Raw genomic sequence first — 23133 nt, forward strand, 5'->3', positions numbered from 1 at the left:
GTATACAATACTGTCTTTTCATTTTGGTACTGTTGATTAATTTTTTTAATACAGTAACTGGAACAAAGTTTTGTCATTTATGACTGTTATGCTAAACAGCACTTACTGTAAGTTTTAAACATGGTCAACATTTCATCTCATTCATTATCCAAAACTGTGTTTGACGTTATTGAACAGTTTATATTGTTGCTACTGCTTTCTTCACTTATTAAAGATTTTCACATTTTGCTGGCATGTTATTGTGGTATGTACTGCATAAATATGAGAAAAATTCCTTTTCAGCCCCTCTCTACAAATACTGCATTGTAAATAGTGTAGGTGTACTGTATTTCTGCTTCATTTTGTAGTTTTAACTCTGTGGCAACTTAAAATTTACAAGGTACAATTTTTTATAAAAAACAAAGCAGAAACCCAGTTTGTGCGACTGTAGGCTGTAATGACTGTAAACCATCAGCCCTTCAACTTCATTATAACCAATTTCAGCTTTATTTAGAGCATTCTTTTTCATAGTGTCTTTCCATAACTCTATGTGACTGGTAGCATTCTGTTGTTTCCATACTGTTTTTACTACTTAACACTGCATCAATATGACATACACTACATCACTTCTGCTACCACTGTCCCTTATGTAATTCCTACTCTTTGTCCGGTTCTTTGTCTTGTTTCTTGTGCCATCTCAGGCTACAGCTGAGGCAAACCACAGTTTTCTTGAGTATGTCTTGGTTTCTTCTTTCTGTCAGCTTTATCATTCGTTTCAATCATTCCAATTCCATTTTTATCACTTCTGCGGTAGTCATTTTTCTGATCATGATTATTGCTACCCTGTCTAGCTTGTCTTCCCCACCAATTATTATTAACTCTTCTATGATTATTATGCATGCAGTTACATGTACCCTGACCCTGACTTCTGTTTCGACTGATTGTTTACCCATGTGGGTCTTGTATCAATGTCTGATCCAGCCTCTCTACATAATCCAAAAAACTTTCCACAGAATAAGTTGGACTGTTAACCAGTTCTCAATGCAGTTGTTCTCGCAGTTGTCTCTTTAAGAGTACAAATCGCTGACAGTGTCCTTGTTGGCCTGTTTAAAATGATTCAAGTTTCTCAGTTCCTCATCGCAAAACTCCCTCGTAGTTTGCCTGCCTGTCCTGTATACTAGACCATTTAAAATCTCATTCTGTAATAGCTGGACTTGCTTTGCCTTGCTCTAATAATTCTGCAAAAACAGCTGTTCACATATTTCGTAATTTGTGAAATCAGTTTGATGCTGATTCTCCCATATTTGTGCAGTACCCTCCAGCAACCTCTTTACAAACTTAAAATAAAAGAAACACCACTCATTGCTCATTCCAACCACAAAATTATCACAAAAAGATCCCAACAAATCCACAGCATGATATATTTTTATCACCAGAAAAAACTCTTGACATTTGAAGTGTCTAGTGTCAGAGTTGGCCAACTCACTGATGGCATATTTTTCAGTATGGATGAAAACCTCCAGAGACAAAGAAGTGATGGTCACAAACATTTTTCTTTCATAATTACATCCCCAAGTTGTACTTGGCATTTTTAACGCAATTTTATATGATTTTACTCTTTTTATTATAAAATTGGACTCTTTTTAAATTCCAGAATCTTGTGAAAATAGCAATTAAATGAAAATAAAGTTACATTGTAATTACTTTTATTGGTAGCAGTGAAACTGCTTTTAAAAAGGAAACATGCCTCGGATCACGGAACGGATCTAAAGGAAACCGACCAAGCAATGGAAAAGGATTACGAGAAGGTTTACGACTGGGCACCCTAAACGTAAGGACTCTAACTGGGAAGTTAGAAGAAATTGTAGAAATGATGGAAAGGAGGAAATTGGACATCTTGGGACATGCTGAGACTAGGTGGAGAGGAGTTGGTGAAAAACCACTAAGTAAAGGATGTAAACTGTACTGGATAGGGAATGAGAGGGGAAGAAATGGAGTGGCAATAGTGGTTAGAGAGGGTCTGCAGGAGGAGGTGAAAGGTATCAATGATCGAATGATAAAAGCCAGAGTATGGGTGAAAGGAAAAAGCATTGAAATCATCCAAGCATATGCCCCACAGGTGGGGTGTACAAAAAAGGAGAAGGAGGAATTTGAAGATGACATGCAAAAGCAGCTAAATGGAGGAAATCAGATTATAATAGGGGACCTCAATGCACATGTTGGCACAGACAGGAAAGGATTCGAGGAGATAATGGGATCAGAGGGCTGGGGGAACCGAAATAGAGAAGGAAAATTGTTGTTGGAATTCTGCAAGAGGAATGGGCTGGCGATCGCAAATTCCTGGTACAAGAAGAGAAGTAGTCACAAAATAACTTGGTACAGTGGGGACTGGTCCCAAACTTCAGTAGTAGACTATATACTAGTGGATAGGCAGATGATGAGCAGCCTCACAGATGTTAAGGTCATTCCATCTGAGGTCTTAGACAGTGACCATCGGCTGTTGGTAGCCACCCTGAGAGAGAAAAAAGATAGGAGGGCAACAGAAATACAGGAGAAAAGGTTGAAGACATGGATGCTGAAAGAGGATGAATGGAGGACCCAGTACCAGACACTGATCAGGAAGAAGCTGCCAAAGGAAGATCAGAGAACAGTGGAAGAAGAATGGGGAGATTTTAAGAGGGCTCTAGTTGAGGCAGCTGAGACTGTGTGCGGAAGAACTAGCACAAAGAGGAGAAGTAGGGAAACCCCATGGTGGAACAACATATGTAAAGAGGTAGTACTTCGAAAAAACAAAGCCTTCAGAGAATGGTTCCAGACCCGAACAGAGGAAGCTAGGGTAAAGTATAAGGAAAGCAAGAAAGCGGCACAGACCATAGTAAGGGCGGAGAAGAAGAAGTGGTTGGAAAAATGGACAAGAATGTTAGAAGAGGACAGTGAAGGGAACAAAAAAGTACTTTACACCATGGTAAGAAATAAGAGGAACGACAGAAGTGAGTGCCTGAGGATCATGGATAATAATGGAAGAGTTGTGGAGGAAATGCATGAGCTCAAAAAGATTTGGAAGGAGTACTTTGAAGATCTGTTGAATGCCGCCAAGCGGGTAACTAACAGCGATGGAGAGCCTAAGGCAGCAGACGATTATAATAGTGGGGATATTGATGATCTAACTTGGAATGAAGTGGAAGAAGCCATAAAGAGGATGAAAGGGGGCAAGGCACCAGGTTGTGACGAAGTAACAGTGGATATGATACGAGCAGCAGGAGAAGTAGGAACCCAGTGGCTATACAGAGTGCTGAGGGTGGTGTGGAAGGGGAACAGAATTCCTGAGGATTGGAAGAAAGGAATTATAGTCCCGATCTTCAAGAAAGGGGATAAAAGGAGATGTGAGAACTACAGAGGAATCACCCTGCTATGCCACTGTGGAAAAATCTATGAAAAGATCCTGGAGAAGAGAATAAGAAGCAGTATTGAAAGTAGACTGCAAGAGGAGCAGTACGGTTTCAGACCGGGAAGATCAACAACGGACCTCATATTTGCGGTAAGGCAACTGCAGGAGAGGCACTATGAGTACGGGAAGGACTTAATCATGGCCTTTTTGGATATTGAGAAGGCGTATGACAGTATCTGTAGGGACAAGCTCTGGGATGTGCTGAACGCAAAAGGGATAGATGAAGAGATAACACGAAAAGTCAGAAAAATGTATGAGGGAAGTGAGAGTTGTGTGAAAGTGGGGAGGGAACGTACTGCATGGTTCAAGCTGGAAAATGGGCTGCGACAGGGAAGTGCACTTTCACCTTTCTTGTTTATTATTGTTATGGATGAAATCCTACAGCAAGTATCAGATGCAATTGGAGATCATAAAATGAAAGCAGTGCTTTTTGCCGATGACCTGATGTTATGGGGAAATTGCGAGAAGGAGGTGCAAGAGCAGTTAGATGCATGGGAGGCAATGGCAGCACAATATGGAATGCATTTCTCTGCAAAGAAAAGTGAAATAATCGTCACAACAAGGAAGAAGAATAGGCCAAATGTGGATATAACTTGTGGAGGGGAAAAACTACAAGTGGTAGAGAACTTCAAGTACCTGGGAAGCGTGATTGAAAGTAAGGGGGGAAACGCAATGGAAATAAATGAAAGGTGCAGAAAAGCAGGGCAGTTCTACAAATGCATTAGGGGGCTTATTTGGAGCAAGGGGGTGCCACAGAAATCCAAGGGAATTATATACCGAACCTACTTTGTCCCCATATTGGCATACGGAAGTGAGACATGGGTAATGCACGAAAGCGACAAAAGTAGAATACAGGCTAGTGAAATGAAGTTCCAGAGGAGCAGGTTGGGTGTAACAAATGAGACAGATTGCGAAATGTGTATGTGAGGGAAAGACTAAAGGAGGAACCAGTACAGCACAGGATAGAAAAATCAAGACTGCAGTGGTATGGACACATGAAGAGAATGGATGAGGGAAGAATTCCAAAGAGGATGTTTGATCTGCAACTGGAGGGGAAGAGGCCCAGAGGAAGACCAAGGGATAGATTGGTGAAGGGAGTGAAGGAATGTGTGATGAGAAGAGGAGAGAACTGGACGAAGGTGGAAGAGGGGGAATGGTGGAAAGACAGAACACGATGGAGAGGCTTGTGTTCCCGACAGACCCAGCCAGTGGCTGGAAACTGTCCAAGATGATCATGATGATGATAGCAGTGAAATATTATTTCAGTATTAACTGGATAATAATATAGCAAGAAGAACATCAGAAAACTGAGGAGAATACAATATAGGATTTCTTTCACTAAAAGTTTGTGGTTTGCTTCAATCTTGAACATAATAAAAAGAAAATGATCAGTAAATAATCAAGCATATTAGTAGAATCATTGTGGTAGACACTGTGCACGCATGCTAAATAATGTTGTTTCAAGTCTTCAGTTTGCTCTCATTTAGATTATGGGATCAGGCATTTTATATGAACCATTGCTGCAATATACATATTGCACTAAATAATAAAATACAAGCTCACAGGAAATAGGATTACTTTTGTGCCAGTTATGGTAAGAAGCCCGCAAATATGGAAATTAGTACAAAAGATTGTTGTTGCCGTTGTGACTTCAAACAGTATACAGTATAAGGAACCTACAGGTATGGTCACAATGTTGCATAATCTAACAACACAAGATTCCAAACAAAAATGCTTTGACATGAACATTGTTGTTTCCTCCTTGACACGTTACCTGCAAGACAAAGTCCCTTCTCTAGCACGACCAAAAATTCAGTGCTCTGTAACTCAGAGACATAACCAATTTTGAGTTACATTCTTGTTTCCCCTGTTAAGTATATACTGCTTCTTTAAATTGATAGCTTGAACTTATTTTGGTAAATTTGGTGATTTGGCTGATATTGCCTCATTTATATTAGGAATACATGAAATATAAGCATTAGCATGAAGGGCACTTAACTTAGCTTTCCATTGGAGCCCTTTATTTTCAAAGGCTATTTGTTTATGTAATCCATCAGCCTTGCTATCTATTACATTATGTAAAGTACGTTTTGTTTCCAGAGTCTCATCAGTTGAGGCTTCTTGAGCACTATTGTGCTGTTTACGTAAGTCAACCTCCCTCTGAAGCTGGTATAATGTCTATACCAACATCAACTTTCCCTTACCCTGCTTCTGCATTATCTTTCATTTCATGGATCATTTTGTTCCCCTCTATGACTTTTTCTGATTTTTCTGGGAAACAGTTTCTTAACTCCACATCACTCAGCTTTGTGAGGTTAATACAATAAATTTGTGGTAAGAGATTCATCTTTATCGCTCTATATCTGCGCAACTACTTATGCTACAACAATAGTGTTGGCTGATTGGCTCATTTGTTTTCTTTTGAAGAAAGCTTTAATTTGATATGCATATCTCTTATCTAACTATAGTCCATCTTGTACGTGTCATTATGAGTGGAGTTTCAAATCATCCATTAGGTGGCCACATTCATTAGATGGACACAACAGCCACCTCCTTGATGGGTATAGTCAAATGTGTTCAGAGTGACATCTCCTCATCTCATAGTGGCAGCTCTTGATGCTACTGTATCCTGTGCAATCCTCGTCATCTGCAAGTTACTTCTGCAACTGACAACCTTCTGAATCTGCTTACTGTATTCATCTCATGGTCTCCCTCAATGATTTGTACCTACCATACATCCATCCAGTGCTAAAGTCATGATCCCTTGATGTCTCAGAATATGTCCTATCAACCAGTCCCTCCTCCTAGTCAGGTTGTGTCACGAATTTCTTTTGTCATCAATTCTATTCAGTACCTCCTCATTGGTTATGTGATCTACTCATTTAATCTTAAGCATTCTTCTGTAGTGCTGCTTTTCAAAAGCTTCTATTCTCTTCTTGTTTAAACTGTTTATGGTGCACATTTCATTTCTGTACATGGCTGCACTCCGGACAAATACATTCAGAAAAGACCTGCTAACACTTAAATCTATATTCAGTGTTAACAGACTTCTCTTCTTCAGAAATGTTTTTCTTACCATTACCAGTCTACATTTTATATCCTGTGTACTTCAGCCAGCATTAGTTATTTTGCTGCCCAAATAGCAAAATTCATCTACTATTTTAAATCTCTCATTTCCTAATCTGATTGCCTCAGCATCACCTGATTTAATTTGGCTTCATTCCATTATACTTGTCTTGCTTTTGTTGATGTTCACCTTATATCCTCCTTTCAAGACACTGTCCATTCCATTTAACTGCTCTTGCAAGTCCTTTGCTGTCTCTGATATACTTGCATAGTCATTGGCAAACCTCAAATTTTTTTATTTCTCCTTCCTTAACTTCAATTCCTACTCTAAATTTTTCTTTGGTTTCCTTTATTGCTGTCTCAGTCTACAGATTGAATAACATCAGGGATAGGCTACAACCCTATCTCATTCCCTACTGAACCACTGCTTCCCTTTCATGCCCCTCGACTCTTTTGATTGCCATCTGGTTTCTGTACAAGTTGTAAGTAGCCTTTTGCTTCCTGTATTTTATCCCTTCTACCTTCAGAATTTCAAAGAGAGTGATCCAGACATTGTCAAAAGCTTTCTCTAAGTCTACGAATGCTATAAACGTACATTTGCCTTTCCTTATTAACCTGTCTTGTGATTGCAGTTGTAGGGCAAGTATTGCTCTGCGTGTTACTATACTTCTCAGAAATCCAAACTGATGTTCCGCAAGGCTGGCTTCTACAAGTTTTTCCATTCTTCTATAAAGAATTGGTATTAGTATTTTGCAACCATGATTTATTAAATTGTTATTTTGGTAATTTTCACTCCTTTCAGTGCCTGCTTTAATTGGAATTCCAATTATTACATTCTTCATGAAGTCTGAGAGTATTTTGCTACTCTCATACATCTTGCACAGTAGATTGAATAATTTTGTGATGGCTCCTTTCCCAAGGCTATCAGTAGTTCTGAGGGTATGTTGTCTGTTCCCAGGGCCTTGCTTTGACTTAAGTTTTTCAGTGCTCTGTCACATTCTTCTTGCAGTATCATATCTTCTATCTCATCCTCATCTACATCCTTTCCCCTTTCTATAATATTGCTTTCAAGTTTGCCTTCCTTGTATGTACCCGATATATACTCCTTCCACCTCTCAGCTTCTACTTCTTTGGTTAGGACTGATTTTCATCTGAGCTCTTCATATTCATGCTGCTTCTCCAAAGACTTCTTTAATTTTCTTGTAGGCAGTAGCTATCTTTCCCATGGTGAATTATGCTTCCAAATCCTCACATTTGTCCTTTATATTCATGTAAGATAGTGGTTGCTTAAAAAATCTTGTTTGCCTGATTCATGGGACCCCTTCCCAACTTGGATTAAGATGAGAGGGAGATAATTCACAGCAGAGCAGCATGATTTGTAACTGATTTGTTAGTCGGTGCAAGTGCATTAAAAAAATGCTCAACAGACCTCATTGGGATACATTACAAGAATAATAATCAGCACTGCAGGGAGCCTTAATCTCAAAATTTAGAAAGTCATATTCCAGCATGAGTTAAGAAACATTACTTTCTGTCATATAATGACCACAGTGGTAAAATTAGAGTAATTTTACAATCAGTAGGACTGACACATTTTCTTTCCGTTTCCTATTTGTGATTGAAATAATTCTGGTGCACTATATGCCCACCAGTTTGTATTGAGATATGTTCCATAGTAGGCTAAAGAATCCAAAATCTTATTTTGTTTGCCAGTTTCAGCAATATTAAGTTAATAAATTTACAGCAAATATTTATTAATGGTACATTTGTGCACACAGGAGACAACAGGCGACAAATTTGTAACTATCCTATTAGACTGTGGAACAAGGATAACTGCAGACCGAGATATATTGTGTAGGAGCTCTCCATTTTTCTCTGCAATGATGTCAGAAACAAGCAGTTGGAGTGAAACAGGAAAAAAGGAGATAACATTGCATGATGTAGCTGCCACACCATTGAGGCTTCTACTCTCAATAGCTGTCCATGGCCATCCAACAGAAAGCCTCTACAAGAAAGCTGGTCTTACAGATGTTCTTAATACCATTGCTTTGCTTGACAGGTTAGTTCAGTGACTTTTTAAAAATTTTTGCAGTGTGCTCCGTTTCATCTCTGTCTAAACTACTTTCATTTTTTTTTAAATGTACCTTTTTATGTTGTGGCTTCTATCTTTTCAAATCTTAAATTTTAGTTTACTGTGAAGTATGTACATTCTTTACACTTTGAATGACACTCATTGTGGCTGCCACAGATTAGTTAACTGTTTGGGTTTGTGAACTGTGATTTCACTTAGGCAACTGCAATGGGTCAGAAGTAGGATTCCCAAGGAGGCTCTCACTTCTAAATGTAGGTTATGTTTAAAAAATAGAAAAGTAGCAGAAAAAGGGGTGAAGAGTGGTGCCCTTCAGGCAGAGGCTAAGACTGCAAAAATTAAATTAGTGCAGTTTGAATTGTGAGAAAAAGTAACAAGAAAGGGGAGTAGGTTCAATTTCATTCATTCATTCACACATCATGTTCTATATACAGTCGGATCAAATGTATCCAAACACCCCTGTGTAATGCAGAATCAACAGCTAGATGATGTGAGGGTGGGCTCACCAGTGACAAACAGGCATGGAGTATTGTGTTGTCAAAAGAGAAGCAGTAACAGCAAAATGGGTCAGTCAGGAGAGCTCATTGTCTTTGAACGTGGACTACTAACTGGATGTCATCTGACTAACAGATCCATTAGGGTAATTTCAACTGTTCTAAAGCTCACTAAGGTGGCTATTGCTGATGTAATTGTGAAGTGTAAATATGAAAGAACAAATACAGCTAAATCAAGACCTGGAAGACCTCATATATGACAGACAGGGCCATTGAGCATTGAGGATGGTGATTTAAAAAAAAACTGCTTGAAATTAGTGGAAAGAATGACTTGTGTGTTCCAAGGTGTTACCAGCAACTAGCACAGTGATTGTATGCAGGGAACAGAAATTTACTTTTAATTAGCCCAGCTTCCAACAAAATTAACTATTTCATGCAGTGGCACAAGAGCTTAAGAGATACAAATACTCAGGACTCAAACACTAAAAGTTCAGACACTAAAATCTCGAACCCAAAGACTACGCGAATACTCAGGACTCAAACGCTAGAAGCTCAGACACTAAAACCTTCAACACAAAGACTCCCAGTTGCTAACTGCCAGATGCTAAAGACATAAACAAAACGTGCACTGAGTTTACATAGTAGTTGTGAAACAAAAGGGACATTCCTTAGAAACTCTCTGAATAAAGCCCCTTGCTACTTCGCATATAATACTCTATTCCATTAGCTCTTATTATTTAATTTTCTCCATCTTAAAATGGGAATTCATGATTTTATATGAAATATAGGAACTTTTCATGGCCAGTTCAAATAAATTTTAGTTTCAAAACAGACCAGATATGTAACGAGGCGATACACACCCCAATGGAAGAGTTAGGGTTTGACAAAGTCCTGGAGAACATTGCCTGTCATCATGTGTACTTTCAACAGTGAAGTACAGAGAGTGTGGTATTATGGATTGTTGTTGCTTCTCAAGGTTAGGGTGTGTCCCCTTATTGTGCTTAAGAAATATAGAATTACATGTACACATTTTACTGTATTATGTCCTGTGAACAGTAGAGGAACAGTTTGGAGATGGGGATTGGTTGTGTAACCTGTCATAAGGCAGCATCTGTGAGGCAATGGTTTGTGGACAGTGTGGACTGGCCTGCAAAGAGTCCCTCGTGAACTCAATGAAACACCTTTGGGATGAGCTAGAACATCAACTTCATTCCAGACCCTGGCGTCCAACATTACTATCTTCTGTGGTTTCAGTTTGTGAGGCAGAATGGGCTGCCATTCCTCCACAGATTTTCAGACACCTCTCAAAAGTGTCACCAGCAGAGTGCAAGCTATCGTAAAGGTGAAGGGTGGACACACATGGTATTAATGTTCACTAATAGGTGTCTGGATACTCTCAGCAGATAGTGTAAAGACCATTATGAAAGAGTGCTTTCAGGAGTGTGGAATGAATCAAATTATACATAACAGGCAGAAGCAACCACTGCTGGCTACTTTGGTAAGTATACTAACAATAAATTATAACTAGCACTATTATATGCAAACTGATGATGTAATTACTTAGAAAAAGCTATTCCTCCTGGTATACTATTCAGCCGCTGGCTTTTCTCTGTTGCCGTTGAGTTCAGTAATAGATATAGTCTGTTAACTAATGAAGGGGAGGGGCTTCATTCACCTTCAGAATAAAGTAGGGTGCAGCACATCATTAATAAGAATCTAAGAAATTGTGTGGCACCTGAATAGGATAGAAATAGAAAGATTTTGCTGCTAGGTAGCAGTCATGGGAGAGGTGTACGAGAACAGCTGCAGGAAAAAGCTAAACAGAGGTACGAGGTCACAAGCGTTATAATCCCTAGTACTTATTTTAGTTAGACAATAGAGGACATTGAGGTTCTTCTTCTTAACAAGTCAATGAGAACGGAGATACTAGTTAGAGATTTGAATAAAATGGATCTGGCAATGAAAGTTGGGAAAGCAGCAAGTGTCTGGCTATGAATATAGAATATCAAGAGTTATCTGGATAAAATTGGTGTAGCTGGCTCTTACACACTTATGAGCTTTGTCGAGATTCTGCAGCCACATAATCAAAGTTGGATGAACAGAGTGACAAGGTGAATTAACCAAGAATTATCCTGTTTGTTGTTGGTTTTGGGTCGGTCTTTCATCAGAGCTGTGCTAGTTAGTGCTAGTGGGTCATGGTGAAACGCACGACACAATCTAAACCTTAAAAAGAGAGGGAAAGATAGATTATGTGAACTGATAGCTGAAAATGTAATTAATTAATTTATTTTGTGTGTTGTTTGGCAGGGATGGGTTAGGGCTTTCTGTCACCAACATTTGAGTGTTGCGTATGGTTTTCTTGCATTGAGGAGGGTCGTTTTGACATTCTTTGTTTGATGGAGATCATTTAAAACCATTAACCACAATGGTCCATGTCTGAGTTCTTGAGAAGTGTCAATGTGATGAGCTGTGATTATTCCACCATTGTGCGACATTTGCATGTAATGGGGAAGTTTAAAAAAAATCATGTACATGGGTAACACTTGCTCTTAAGCCAAAAACCAGTGGCCGGTCATATGTGCATCTCTGCTTATCGTCATCAGTTGGCTTGTAAACAACATTGACCATTCCTATCCAGTATCATTAATGGTGATTTGAAATGGTGTCTTTATGTTAACATAAAGAAAAGAAAGGAAAAGCTGAGCCCAAAGAGAGCAACAACTCCCTGTACAAAGGCCTGAACACATCCACAAAAGATAACGTTATACAACTGGTGGAACAGCAAAACTGTGGCGTACTGTGAATTGCTTCCTTGAGGTATGACCATCACTGCTGTGTCAACAACTGAAACATCTTGCAGACACAATCCAAGAACAATGATCGAGAAGACTGCGTGAAGTGATAACTACTCCAAGATGATGTCTGACCACATTCTCCTAGACTGACAACAAACACTATACAGAAGTTGGTTTGGGAACTCATTCTGCACCATCTTATTCATCTGGTCTTGCACCCTCAGATTTTCATCTTTCCTCTCTCTATTGAAAACTGTTCAAGGAACTTCCTTTCCTGATGAAAATCTGCTCCAAACATGGCTTGACAAGTTAATCGCCTGAAAACCATGTGATTTCTTCATTCGCAGAATGAGAAAATTATACCAGCATTGGCAGACTGTTGTAAATAGTAAAGGAGAATATTTTATTGATGACTAAAGTACCTGTTATTTGCATCTCTTATAATATCTACCTTTATTAAACATTACATTGTAATGCTTCATGTTACATTTCCTAATACTTTGTGTCCATATCAGCTTATGAGTCTATGGTTGTTACATTTTCATAATTCTGCTCCACAATCTTTACAGTTTTCAGTGTTTGGAAACTATTTTTAACTCAAGGGATATTGCTGTTGTTTGGACTGAATATGCCCAAGGGCTGTTGGAATTACAATGTCAAAACATTTCACCATAAAACTCTTGTGCCATCACTAATTAGTCCCAGGCATCAACTGGAAATCATTTCCAGAGATTTTGAATGAATTGATTGTGCTTGATATTGGCTTCGACTGACATCCATTGTCTCCTTTTTTCCGAAAACTTTGCAACTCAGTTTTTCATCAATACAAATGTTATAATATGAAGCATACTTTCAGATTTCTAGTGACTGAAAAATCTCTCGACAACAATTTGGAAAGGTAGACTGCTGTTTACCACATAGAGGTGCAATGAAGACGAATGCTAGAAGTATTCAGCTTTTGGTCTAAGTCCTTCATCAGAAGTAGGAAGTTCACACATGTTCTCACAAACACAGCTCAGACACATGTGGCCATGGTAATCTCTGTGCACTAAGCCCCATCTGTGAATGTATCTGAGGTGAACAGCAGTCCAACTGGGGTGGGCTGTGGTGGTAATGAAGAGGTGTGGGACATGAAGAGAGAGGTAAAGTAGGTTAGAGGAGTGGGAAATAGCTAGAACTGCCTGTGTGTTTGAGCTTGGACATTGTGGAGACAGGGAGAGGACTATGTTGGTGTGCTTATGGGATGGGAGGTATGTGTGGTACTGGAGTGTGGAGCAGAAGCAGGGAAGGGGATAGGCAAGTAGAGTACAGGAACTAGCAAAGATTGAGGCCAGGAGGATGACAGGAACAAAGAATATATTGCAGGATGAATTCTCACCTGTACTATTCACAAATTATGGTGTTGATGAGAAGAGTCCAGATGGCACAGGCAGTGAAGCAGACATTAAATTGAAGCACATTGTGTTCGGAAGCATGCTTAGCAGCAGGATGGTCCAGCTGTCTCGTGCAGAAAGACAGTTTATCATGCCTACGTAGAATGAACCTCAGTAGCTGCAGGTAAATTGATAGATCACATGGCTACTTTCCTAGATGGCCCTGCCTGTTATGTATTAGGTGGCACTTGTGATATCACTGAAGCAGATAGTAGCTGAAGAATGTATGGGACAGGTCTTACATGTAGGACTGTTGCAAGGGTGTGAGCCATGAGGAAGGGGTTAGGAACAAGGGTGGAGCAGGGACAGACAACGATATTTTGTAAGTTGGATGAGTGTCGGACTACCACTGTTGGAGGGTTGGGGAGGAAATTTCTAATTTCAGGGTATGGTGAGAGATAGTCAAAACCCTGGTAGAGAATGTGATTCAGCTACTCCAGTCCTGGTTGGAACACTGTCACAAAAGGAGTGCTCCTTTGTGATCAGATAGTCGCTATGTGGGTGGATGGAAGGTGACTGGGGAGACAAAGCAAGGGAGAACTGTTTCTGGACAAGGTTTGGAGGGTAATTTCAGTGTATGAAGGCTGCAATGAGGTCCTGGCATATTTAGAGGATGACTCTGATCATTACACATGTGACAACCTTGTGTGGCTAAGCAGAATAGATGGGACTTTTTGTTGTGAAATTAGTGGCAGTTGTTGAAGCGGAGGTATTGGTGGTGGTTGGTAGGTTTGATGTTCATGTAGATAGTGATATAACTATCCTTGAGTGGAGGTCAGGATTGAGGAAGGTGGCATGTTGAGAACAACCAGGTCAAGAAAATGGGGGTGAATGTGTTGAGAGTTTGTAGGAATGTGTGTAGAGTGACCTCACCTTTGGTCTGGATCACGAAGAAGTCATCAATGATCTGAATCAGTTGAGGGTTTGAGATTCTAAGTGGTTAGGAAGGATTCCTCTAGATGGCCCGTGAATAGGTTGGCATAGGGTGGTGCCATGCAGATGCTCATTGCTGTACCAGAAATTTTTTTGCAGAAGTCTTCAAAGGAAAAGTAATTGTGGGTGAGAATATAGCTGGTCATTGTAACCAGGAAGAAGGTTGTATGTTTGGAGTCAGTCAGGCAATCAAGAAAATGATGTTCAATAGCAACAAGGCCATGGACATCGTGGATGATAGTGTCAAGGGAGGTGATATCAACAGTTACGAGCAGGATGCCGAATGTAAAAGAACAGGAACTGTGGAGAATTGGTGGAGGAAATGGTTGGTGTCTTTTATATGGGAGGGTAGATCATGGGTAATAGGTTGAGGGTTTTGATCCACAAGGGCAGAGATTCTCCCTGTGGGTATAGTATATTGAAAAAAGATGAAACCTGAGTAATTAAGGCTAATAGTGAGAAACAAAGACATGAAAACAAGGTGAGATCAAAGCGAAAAATAAAAAATAAATAAATAAAAGAAATAAAAAGGTGATAATAGTGTGGGGTGCAGGTGGATGGATGGTGGATATGGAGCAGGTCTGATTGGATTAGGTGAGATCAGTATGACGTATGCTTATGCTTGAATACAGGGAAGATTGGGGGGAGGGAGGGGGGAGCAAATTGTTAGATACGGGCTGCAATAAAGAACCTGTGGTACAGAGTTGCACACATGCACATTGAGAAAGAATGCTAACACACACACACACACACACACACACACACACACACACACAACCACTATTGCACTATTGTATCCAGGAAAGCCCAAATGTGATTGCATCGTCTCAGGAGAGCAGCAATCAAGCTGGTGTGGGTAATGTGGGTGGGAAGATACATGGAGCAGGGAGCGGTGGTGATAGAAGAGTGGAGGTGGAGGAAGATGCTAGGCTGCCTTTGGGAGCATGCTGAGATGTAACGGGGTCAGAGTGGGGCTGCTAATTGCAATATTGGGAGGCTGTGCTGGGAGGAGAAAATTAGAGATGGGAAAGGACTATGTAGGTGTGTTGGTGTGATAGGATAGAAGGTGCAACAGTGGAATGGTAGCAGGGAAGATGATAGGTAGGTGAAGAACAGAGAGTAGTGAAGGTTGAGGCCAGGAGATTATGGGCATGAAGGTTGTGATACAAGGAAAGTTCCAACAAACGTACTTCAGAAAAGCTGGATTTGATGGAAGAATCAAGATGGAAACTCTTTTTTGCCACTAATCCTACCAATCAGACTCAATCCAAACTCAATACTGAATCCATCCTGACTCAGTTGACACTTCCATATAACCATAATTCATCCCCACTGCCCACTGATCATCCACTGTTAACTTCTCAGAATTTCCTAACCTCAAACTTTGTCTCGCCATCATACCCAACTGCCTTAACATGGAAATTAAACTCACATCTACAGAAATAACTGTAATCCACCTCCTTGAAACTGATCCCGATGTTATAATCATACCTCCCAACAAAGGCTCCACCCTCTGGGTATGAACCGCAGAGATTTCGTGATGGAAGGACTCCGCCAGCTGCCAGATACATCCATCTATAAGAGATACAGCAGTGACTCTATTCCAGAAATCTAGAAGATCTCCAATCCCTACTGAAATCCTTAGGTCAGTCCCTGAACCCCTCCTCCGAGTCTGTCTATCTCCTCATCCCTACCACTTCCTGCACTTCCACTTTCTGTGTGCTTCCTGAAATGCATAAACCCAACCACCCAGAATGTCACACCATGTCTGGTTACTGTACCACTACATGTAGAATCACCGTCCTTGGGGACCACCACCTTCAGCCTATTACCCGAATCCTACCCTTCTATATAAAAGACACTATGTATTTCTTCCACTGACTTCCTACAGTTCCTGTTACTTTACACCTGCTGCCTTGCTTGTCACAGTTATTTACATCTCCCTTGACATGAATATCCCCAATGTCCATGGCCTTGCCACTGTTGAACACTACCTTTTCATACCCCCGACTGACTCCATATCTTCAATCTCCTTCCTGATCACCATGACCAACTGTATCCTTGCTTACAGTTACTTATCCATTGAAAGTATCATCCTTAAATAAATCCATGGTACAGCAGTGAACAGTGGCAAGGCACTATCCTGTGCTAACCTAGTTGTGAGTTGTCTGGAGGAATCCTTCTTAACCAATCAGAATCCCAAATCTCTCACTTGATTCAGATTCATCGATGACATTTTTGTGATATGGACAGAGGGTGAGGATGGACTATCCACAATTCTCCAGTACCTCGACACTTTCTCCCCTATTGGCTGCATCTTGTGCTTCTCAAGCCAATAAGCCACCTTCTTTGATGTTAACCTCCACTTCAAGGATGCTGCTTCAGTATTTCCATCCATATCAAACCTACCAACCACCAGCAATACTTCCACTTTGATAGCTGCCACCCATTCCATACCAAGAAGTCCCTTCTATACTGTCTAGCCATCAATAATCATTACATCTGTAGTGACAAGCAGTCCCTCTTCAAATACAACAAGGGCCTCACTGAGACCTTTATAGACTGAAATACCGTCCCCACCATGTACAGAAACAAATTTCCCGTGCCTCATCCCTCCAGTCACCTACTACCTATGACATATCCATCCCCTCATACTCAGTATCACTTAAGCTGGGGCAACTGAATCATATTCTCCATCAGGGTTTCATCTACCTCTCATTGTGCCCTGGAATTAGGAATATCATTCTCACGACCCTCTTCATCCCTCCCATAATGGTATTTTGCCACCCACCCAAGCTTGTCTGCTCCTGCTCAGTTCCTTGCTTCGTGGTTCATATGCCTGCAGTAACCAAGACCATAAATCCTTCCACTACCACTACTCTAGATCTGCATGTACATATGTACCTCACAAGCCACAGTATGGTGTGCGGTGGAGGGTACCCTGTACCACTGACAGTCACAACCTTTCCTATACACTAGTAAATAGAGCAAGGGAAAAATGACTGCCTATATGCCTCTGTATGAGCCCTAATTTCTCTTAGCTTCATCTTCTTCACGTGAAATGTATTTGGCAGAAGAATTGTTCTGCAGTCAGTTTAAAATGACAATTCCCTAAATTTTCTCAACAGTGTTCCTTGAAAAGAACGTTGCCTTCCCTCCAGGGATTCCTATTTGAGTTCCCGAAGCATTTTCATAGTATTTGTTTGTAGTTCAAGCCTGTCGGAAAGAAATCTGACAGCCCACATCAGTATTTGATTTCTTCCTTCAGTCTGATCTGGTGAAGGTCACTCAATAACAACACTTTCTTGTATACCACAGTATCATCAGCAAACAGCCACAGATTGCTGCCCACCCTGTCTGCCAGATCATTTATGTGTGTAAGAAATAACAGTTGTCATGTCACACTTCCAGGAGCATTCCTCATGATATTCTTGTCTGTTGAGAGTGAAATACAGCATTCTGTTACTTAAGAAGTCTTTGAGCCACTCACTTATCTGAAAACCTATTCCATATGCCTCTACCTGCATTAACAGTCTGCAGTGGGGCACTGTGTCAGATGCTTTTCAGAAATCTAGGAATAGTGAATCTGCCTTTGCCTTTTATCTATAGCATATCATGTGAACAAAGGGTAAGCTCACATGAGTGATGCTTTCTAAAACCATGCTGATTTGTGGATAGAAGCGTTTCTGTATCAAGGAAACTTATTACATTCGAACTGAAAATATATTCAAGAATTCTGCAGCAAACCAATCTTGATTTTGCAGTTCTGTTCTTTTACCCTTCTTAAATACATGAGTCACCTGCACTTTTTTTCCAGTTGCTTGGGACTGTACAGAAGGCAAGAGATTCATGATAAATTCAAGTGAAGTAAGGGATCAGTGCCATAGAGCACTCTTTGTAGAACCGAATTGGGATTCTATCCAGACCTGGTGACCTATTTTGTCTTCAACTCTTTCTCTTGTTTCTGTATGCCATGGATGCCTGTTGCTATGTCCTCCAAACGGGAGTCTGTGTGATGGCAAAAAACAGTATGTTTGTACAATTCTCCTGTATATACAATTTCTTAAACGTGAAATTTAAAACTTTGGCTTTCCTTGTACTGTCTTCTGCTGCCACGCAAGACCAGCTGAGTGACTGCGTAGAAACCTTAGACCTGCTTAACAATTTTATGCAGGATCAGAATTTTCTCGGGTTCTCAACAAGATCTTTTGCTAAGGTATGACAGTGTTTTGCCGATTGATCTTTCTACAGACGCATGAATCTCTACTAACTTTTACCTGTCGTAAATTGCATGTTATCTTTTGAACCAAAGTGTAACTGCCTTTGTGTCTTCAGAAATTTTTGAATTTAGTTGTTAAACCAAGATGGGTATTTTCTGTCCTTAATCCACTTACTCAGACCATAATTTTCCAAGCACGATTTACAATCCACGCAACCTTCATCCATAATTCCTCTACATCCATCGTACTGGAATAAATAATGTTTATTCTTTGTGGAAGTGGGATGCTTGCAACTTCTTATCTGCTCTTTCTGGCAGAAATACTCTCATAGCCTTCATGATTGATTGATTGATTTATTAACTTTAGTGACCTAGTCACTGTGATGATATCACGGTCGCTAATCCCTGTCTCTATACTGACACTGTCAATAAGGTCAGGCCTGTTTGTAGTTACAATGTCTTAAAATACTTCCATTGCTCTAAAATATTTCCATTGCATGTAGTCTGTTGAACTAGGTGGTCAATACAAGTTTTCAGAAAACTTGTTCAAAAGTACTTTGCAAGACCTTCTGTCTGCTCCCCCTGCAATGAATCCACAGATATCCCAATATTCACTTGGTATGTTAAAATTGGCTCCAACTAATGTTGCATGGTGTGGATGTTTCCATCCTACTGACCATAGACTTACATTGAATGACTCTAAAACTGCCAGAGCAGAATTGGGTTGCTGGTAAATACATGCAGCAATTACTTGATTTCACCTGTTATAAGTGACCAGATGACATCTCTGTCACACTCAAATTTGATCTCAGTAGAGACAATTCTTTTTCACCTACAATGAATACTCCCCCTCCTATGGCACCTTATCTCTCTTTACGATATACATTCCATGACTAAATGTCTCAGAGCTTTCTGTTTCAGTTCTGTCTCAGGCATCTCCTTCCCCATCAAAGGCAAGGCCACCTGGGAAAGCAGCTATGTAATCTGCCAACTCCACTCCAATCATTGCGGCTCATTCTGTGTTGCATTACTAGTAAATAGCTGTTGGCATGAATGGCCACTGCCATATTGTTGCTGAGAGACAGCAGGAGAACCCAGTTGCTGAACAAGCTGCCCAACATGATGTACTTCGCTTTAACGATTGCTTCACAGTCAGTGCCATGTGAATTTTTCCCAGCAGCACCAGCTTTTCTGAGTTGTGCAAGTGGGACCTCTCCTTGTGACATATTGTTCCTTCCTGTAAACCCCTAGCTCCAAATTTTGCTGACACTTTTCCTCCTTCCACCTATTGCCATAGTACTCTTTCATTTATATGACTTGTGCTGGCACACAAAGAACATAAGAATTCTTCTGTATATGTGGTTATAGAAATGTTGTATATCAGTATTATAGCACTTTCTCCACTAGTTCTTTTCGGGAATATTTTACGTTTAGTATCCAGATAGTATTTTCATTTTGTCAACATAAGATAACAGCCTTAGAATATTGTTAATCTGTGTTTGCTATAGTATCAGCGAGAGATTTTATTGTTTATTACATGCTTCACTTTTTTAAATTATACAAAATATTTCTTCTCATTAAACATTCCTCAAGCTTCCAGTAAGACCGGGTACCGGTTTATGAAACAAGCGTTTTCAGACAGTGCAATTTAATTGTAATACTGCACCAACAAAATATTTATTTACACTTTTCACAGTAATCCTAGTAATCAAATGTTGCAATAATCAGAAGTTTGTCGTTATCGCAGTTACACCGTCTATCCAAACTGAAACTCTTTCTCTAATTGGTCCATCATGAAGGCTGTACATTTCAAAAGTTTTTCATATTTTTTCTTTTTACATTAAAAAAAAAAAAAAATGGCACAGTACCTCTGTGTCTTTGCTGTTATTGCTGTGATCAGCATGGCAAACTGTAAGGTCCCTCTAAATGGGTTAGGTGTACACTATACATCAGAGACTGCTACTCAGTTAGCTGACTATGTCTGGGGAGCACACGTGTTTTTTAGATTAGGCTATTCTCCGTCCAGTCCGGATGACAACAGCTGTAGGAGACCAAAAAATATTAATGTAAGTTCCAAAGTAATGACCTGCACGACACAAGCAAGAGTATTAAAATCCTAGTAGTATTTACAACAAAGTGCCAAAATTTGAAGCACTTCCAAAAAGCAGTGAAGCTCACAGAATACTAGGTACAAAAAACTGGTTAAAACCTGGAATTGATGGACAGTTAGATTTTTGGGAAAAATTTAAGTGCATATCAAAAGGACAGGCTAATGGGAAATAATGGTGGGGTATTTGTCACAATAGACAAGACAGTCTATCAAGATGGAAATTAAAGCTGCATGTGAGATTGTTTGGGCAAGACTCAGTATCAGGGGTGGGCATAAAATTGTAGTAGGATCCTTCAATTAGCCATGAGACTCACCCACTCATGTTGGGAATAAATTAGACCTATTGGCAACAAATAGACCTGGCCTCTTTGAGGATGTCAACATCGAAACGGGTATCATTGACTATGACAAATTTATGGCAGCATGATTACCGAAGTACAAAGAACAACTAAAATAAGCAGAAAGATATGTAAGTTTAGTCAACTAGATTAAAAAGTAGTTATGTCACATTTCAGTCAGAAACTTCAAACTTTTAGCACAGGTCAGGAACGTTTAGGGGTGCTGTGGCTCAAGTTTAAAAGAATAGTTGACCATGCACTGGATAGGTATGTACCCAGTAACTCTGTGTTATACAGCCACTGTAAAGAGACTTCTAAAGAAACAGACTATTGTGTAGTAGGTGTAAAACAAAGCATTAAGCTGTAAACAGAGATGTGCAGAACTTAAGGGATTTGGCTCTCAAGAGAGCAATGCGTGAAGCTTTCAATGACTTCAGAATTTTGTCAAGAAGTTCTGGTCATTTGTAAAGGCTTTTAGTGGCACAAAAGTTAGTGTCCTGTCACTTGTGGGTGAGACAGGAACTGAAATTGAGGTTAGCAAAGTAAAAGCAGAAATACTGAAAGGTATTTGATTTGACATTCTGTTTTCAAATGTTCCTTTGCAAGGAAAACCCAGAAGAATTGCCCCATATTAATCCCCGTACCACTGAAAAGATGAGTGAAGCAAGTAGTGTCGGTGGTGTTGAAAAACAGGTGAAATTGTTAAAATTGAACAAATCTCCAGGTCCCAATGGAATCCCACCTGTATTCTATACTGAATTTGCACCTGTATTCTATACTGAATTCGTTGCTGAGTTAGACCCTCTTTTAACTATAATCTATTGTAAATCCCATGAACAAAAAGCCATGTCCAGTAGAAGACTGCACAGGTCACACCCAGTTACAGGAAGAGTGGTAGAAGTGATCCATAAAACTACTATTTAATATCCTTGACATCCATTTGTTGTAGATTCTTGAAACACATTCTGGGCTCAAACATAATAAACACAATGTCCTCCTCCATGCCAGCTAATATGGATTCCAAAAACTGATTGTGTGAAACTGAAATCACCCTTTTCTTATGTGGCATACTCAAGGCTGTCAGGTAGGCGCACTATTTATTGTTTTCCAAAAAGCATTTGACTCAGTATCACATCTGCACTTATTGTCAAAAGTACAACCGTATGGGATACCAAGCAAAGTTGGTGACTGGATTGAGGATTTTTTGTTAGGGAGGACACAGCAAGTTATCTCAGATGAAAAGTCAACATCAACAGATACAAAGAAAGTAAATTGGAAAAAGAAAACACTACATGGCAAGCACCTGTATCATCTAACACAGCCACACACCGATCAAGACGCATTCAACACATGGCTAAGAAAATGCAATATATACAGTGAGACGGAAGGATTCATGATTGCAATGCAGGATCAAACAATAAACACCAGATATTACAGTATGCATATTATTAAAGATCCCAATACCACAACAGATAAATGCAGACTTTGCAAACAATAAATAGAAACAGTAGATCACATCACAAGTGGGTGTACAATACTAGCAAATACAGAATATCCCAGAAGACATGACAATGTAGCAAAAATAATACATCAACAGCTTGCCTTACAACATAAACTTATAAAACAACACGTCCCCACATACAAGTATGCACCACAAAATGTACTGGAGAATGATGAATACAAATTATACTGGAACAGAACCATTATAACAGATAAAACAACACCACATAACAAACCTGACATCATACTCACCAATAAAAAGAAAAAATTAACACAACTAATCGAAATATCTATACCCAATACAACAAATATACAAAAGAAAACGAGAAAAAATTGAAAAATACATCCAACTGGCTGAGGAAGTCAAGGACATGTGGATCAGGATAAAGTTGACATTATACCAATTATACTGTCAACTACAGGAGTCATACCACACAATATCCACCAGTACATCAATGCAATACAGCTACATCCAAACTTATATATACAACTACAGAAATCCGTAATTATTGCTACATGTTCAATGACCCGAAAGTATCTAAATGCAATATAACATATACCGTACAGTTAAAAGGAAGTCACGCTTGATCAAGGTCCGCGTCACTTTCCATTTTTGACCAGACATAATGTCTGAGAAAAGAAAGAAAGAATAATAATAATATTCTGTAACTGTAATATCTATGAATCACACTTGTAATCAGTCAACTCATACATTGAAGAGCTAGAGAA

At 39.7% G+C, this 23133-nt stretch overlaps 1 protein-coding gene across 2 annotated transcripts in view; it reads left to right on the forward strand.

Moving 5' to 3' along the window:
- The window catches only part of LOC126191186 (armadillo repeat-containing protein 5-like), a 215914-nt gene that overhangs the window by 186086 nt on the left and 6695 nt on the right, over positions 1 to 23133 (forward strand). For both annotated transcript variants that reach the window (XM_049931967.1, XM_049931977.1), the window contains one exon: positions 8272 to 8552. In XM_049931967.1, the coding sequence (XP_049787924.1) occupies positions 8272 to 8552 (281 nt within the window). The remainder of the gene's footprint in view (positions 1 to 8271; positions 8553 to 23133) is intronic.

The sequence above is a fragment of the Schistocerca cancellata genome, chromosome 1, assembly GCF_023864275.1.
Source record: "Schistocerca cancellata isolate TAMUIC-IGC-003103 chromosome 1, iqSchCanc2.1, whole genome shotgun sequence".
NCBI classification, from domain to species: Eukaryota; Metazoa; Arthropoda; class Insecta; order Orthoptera; family Acrididae; genus Schistocerca; species Schistocerca cancellata.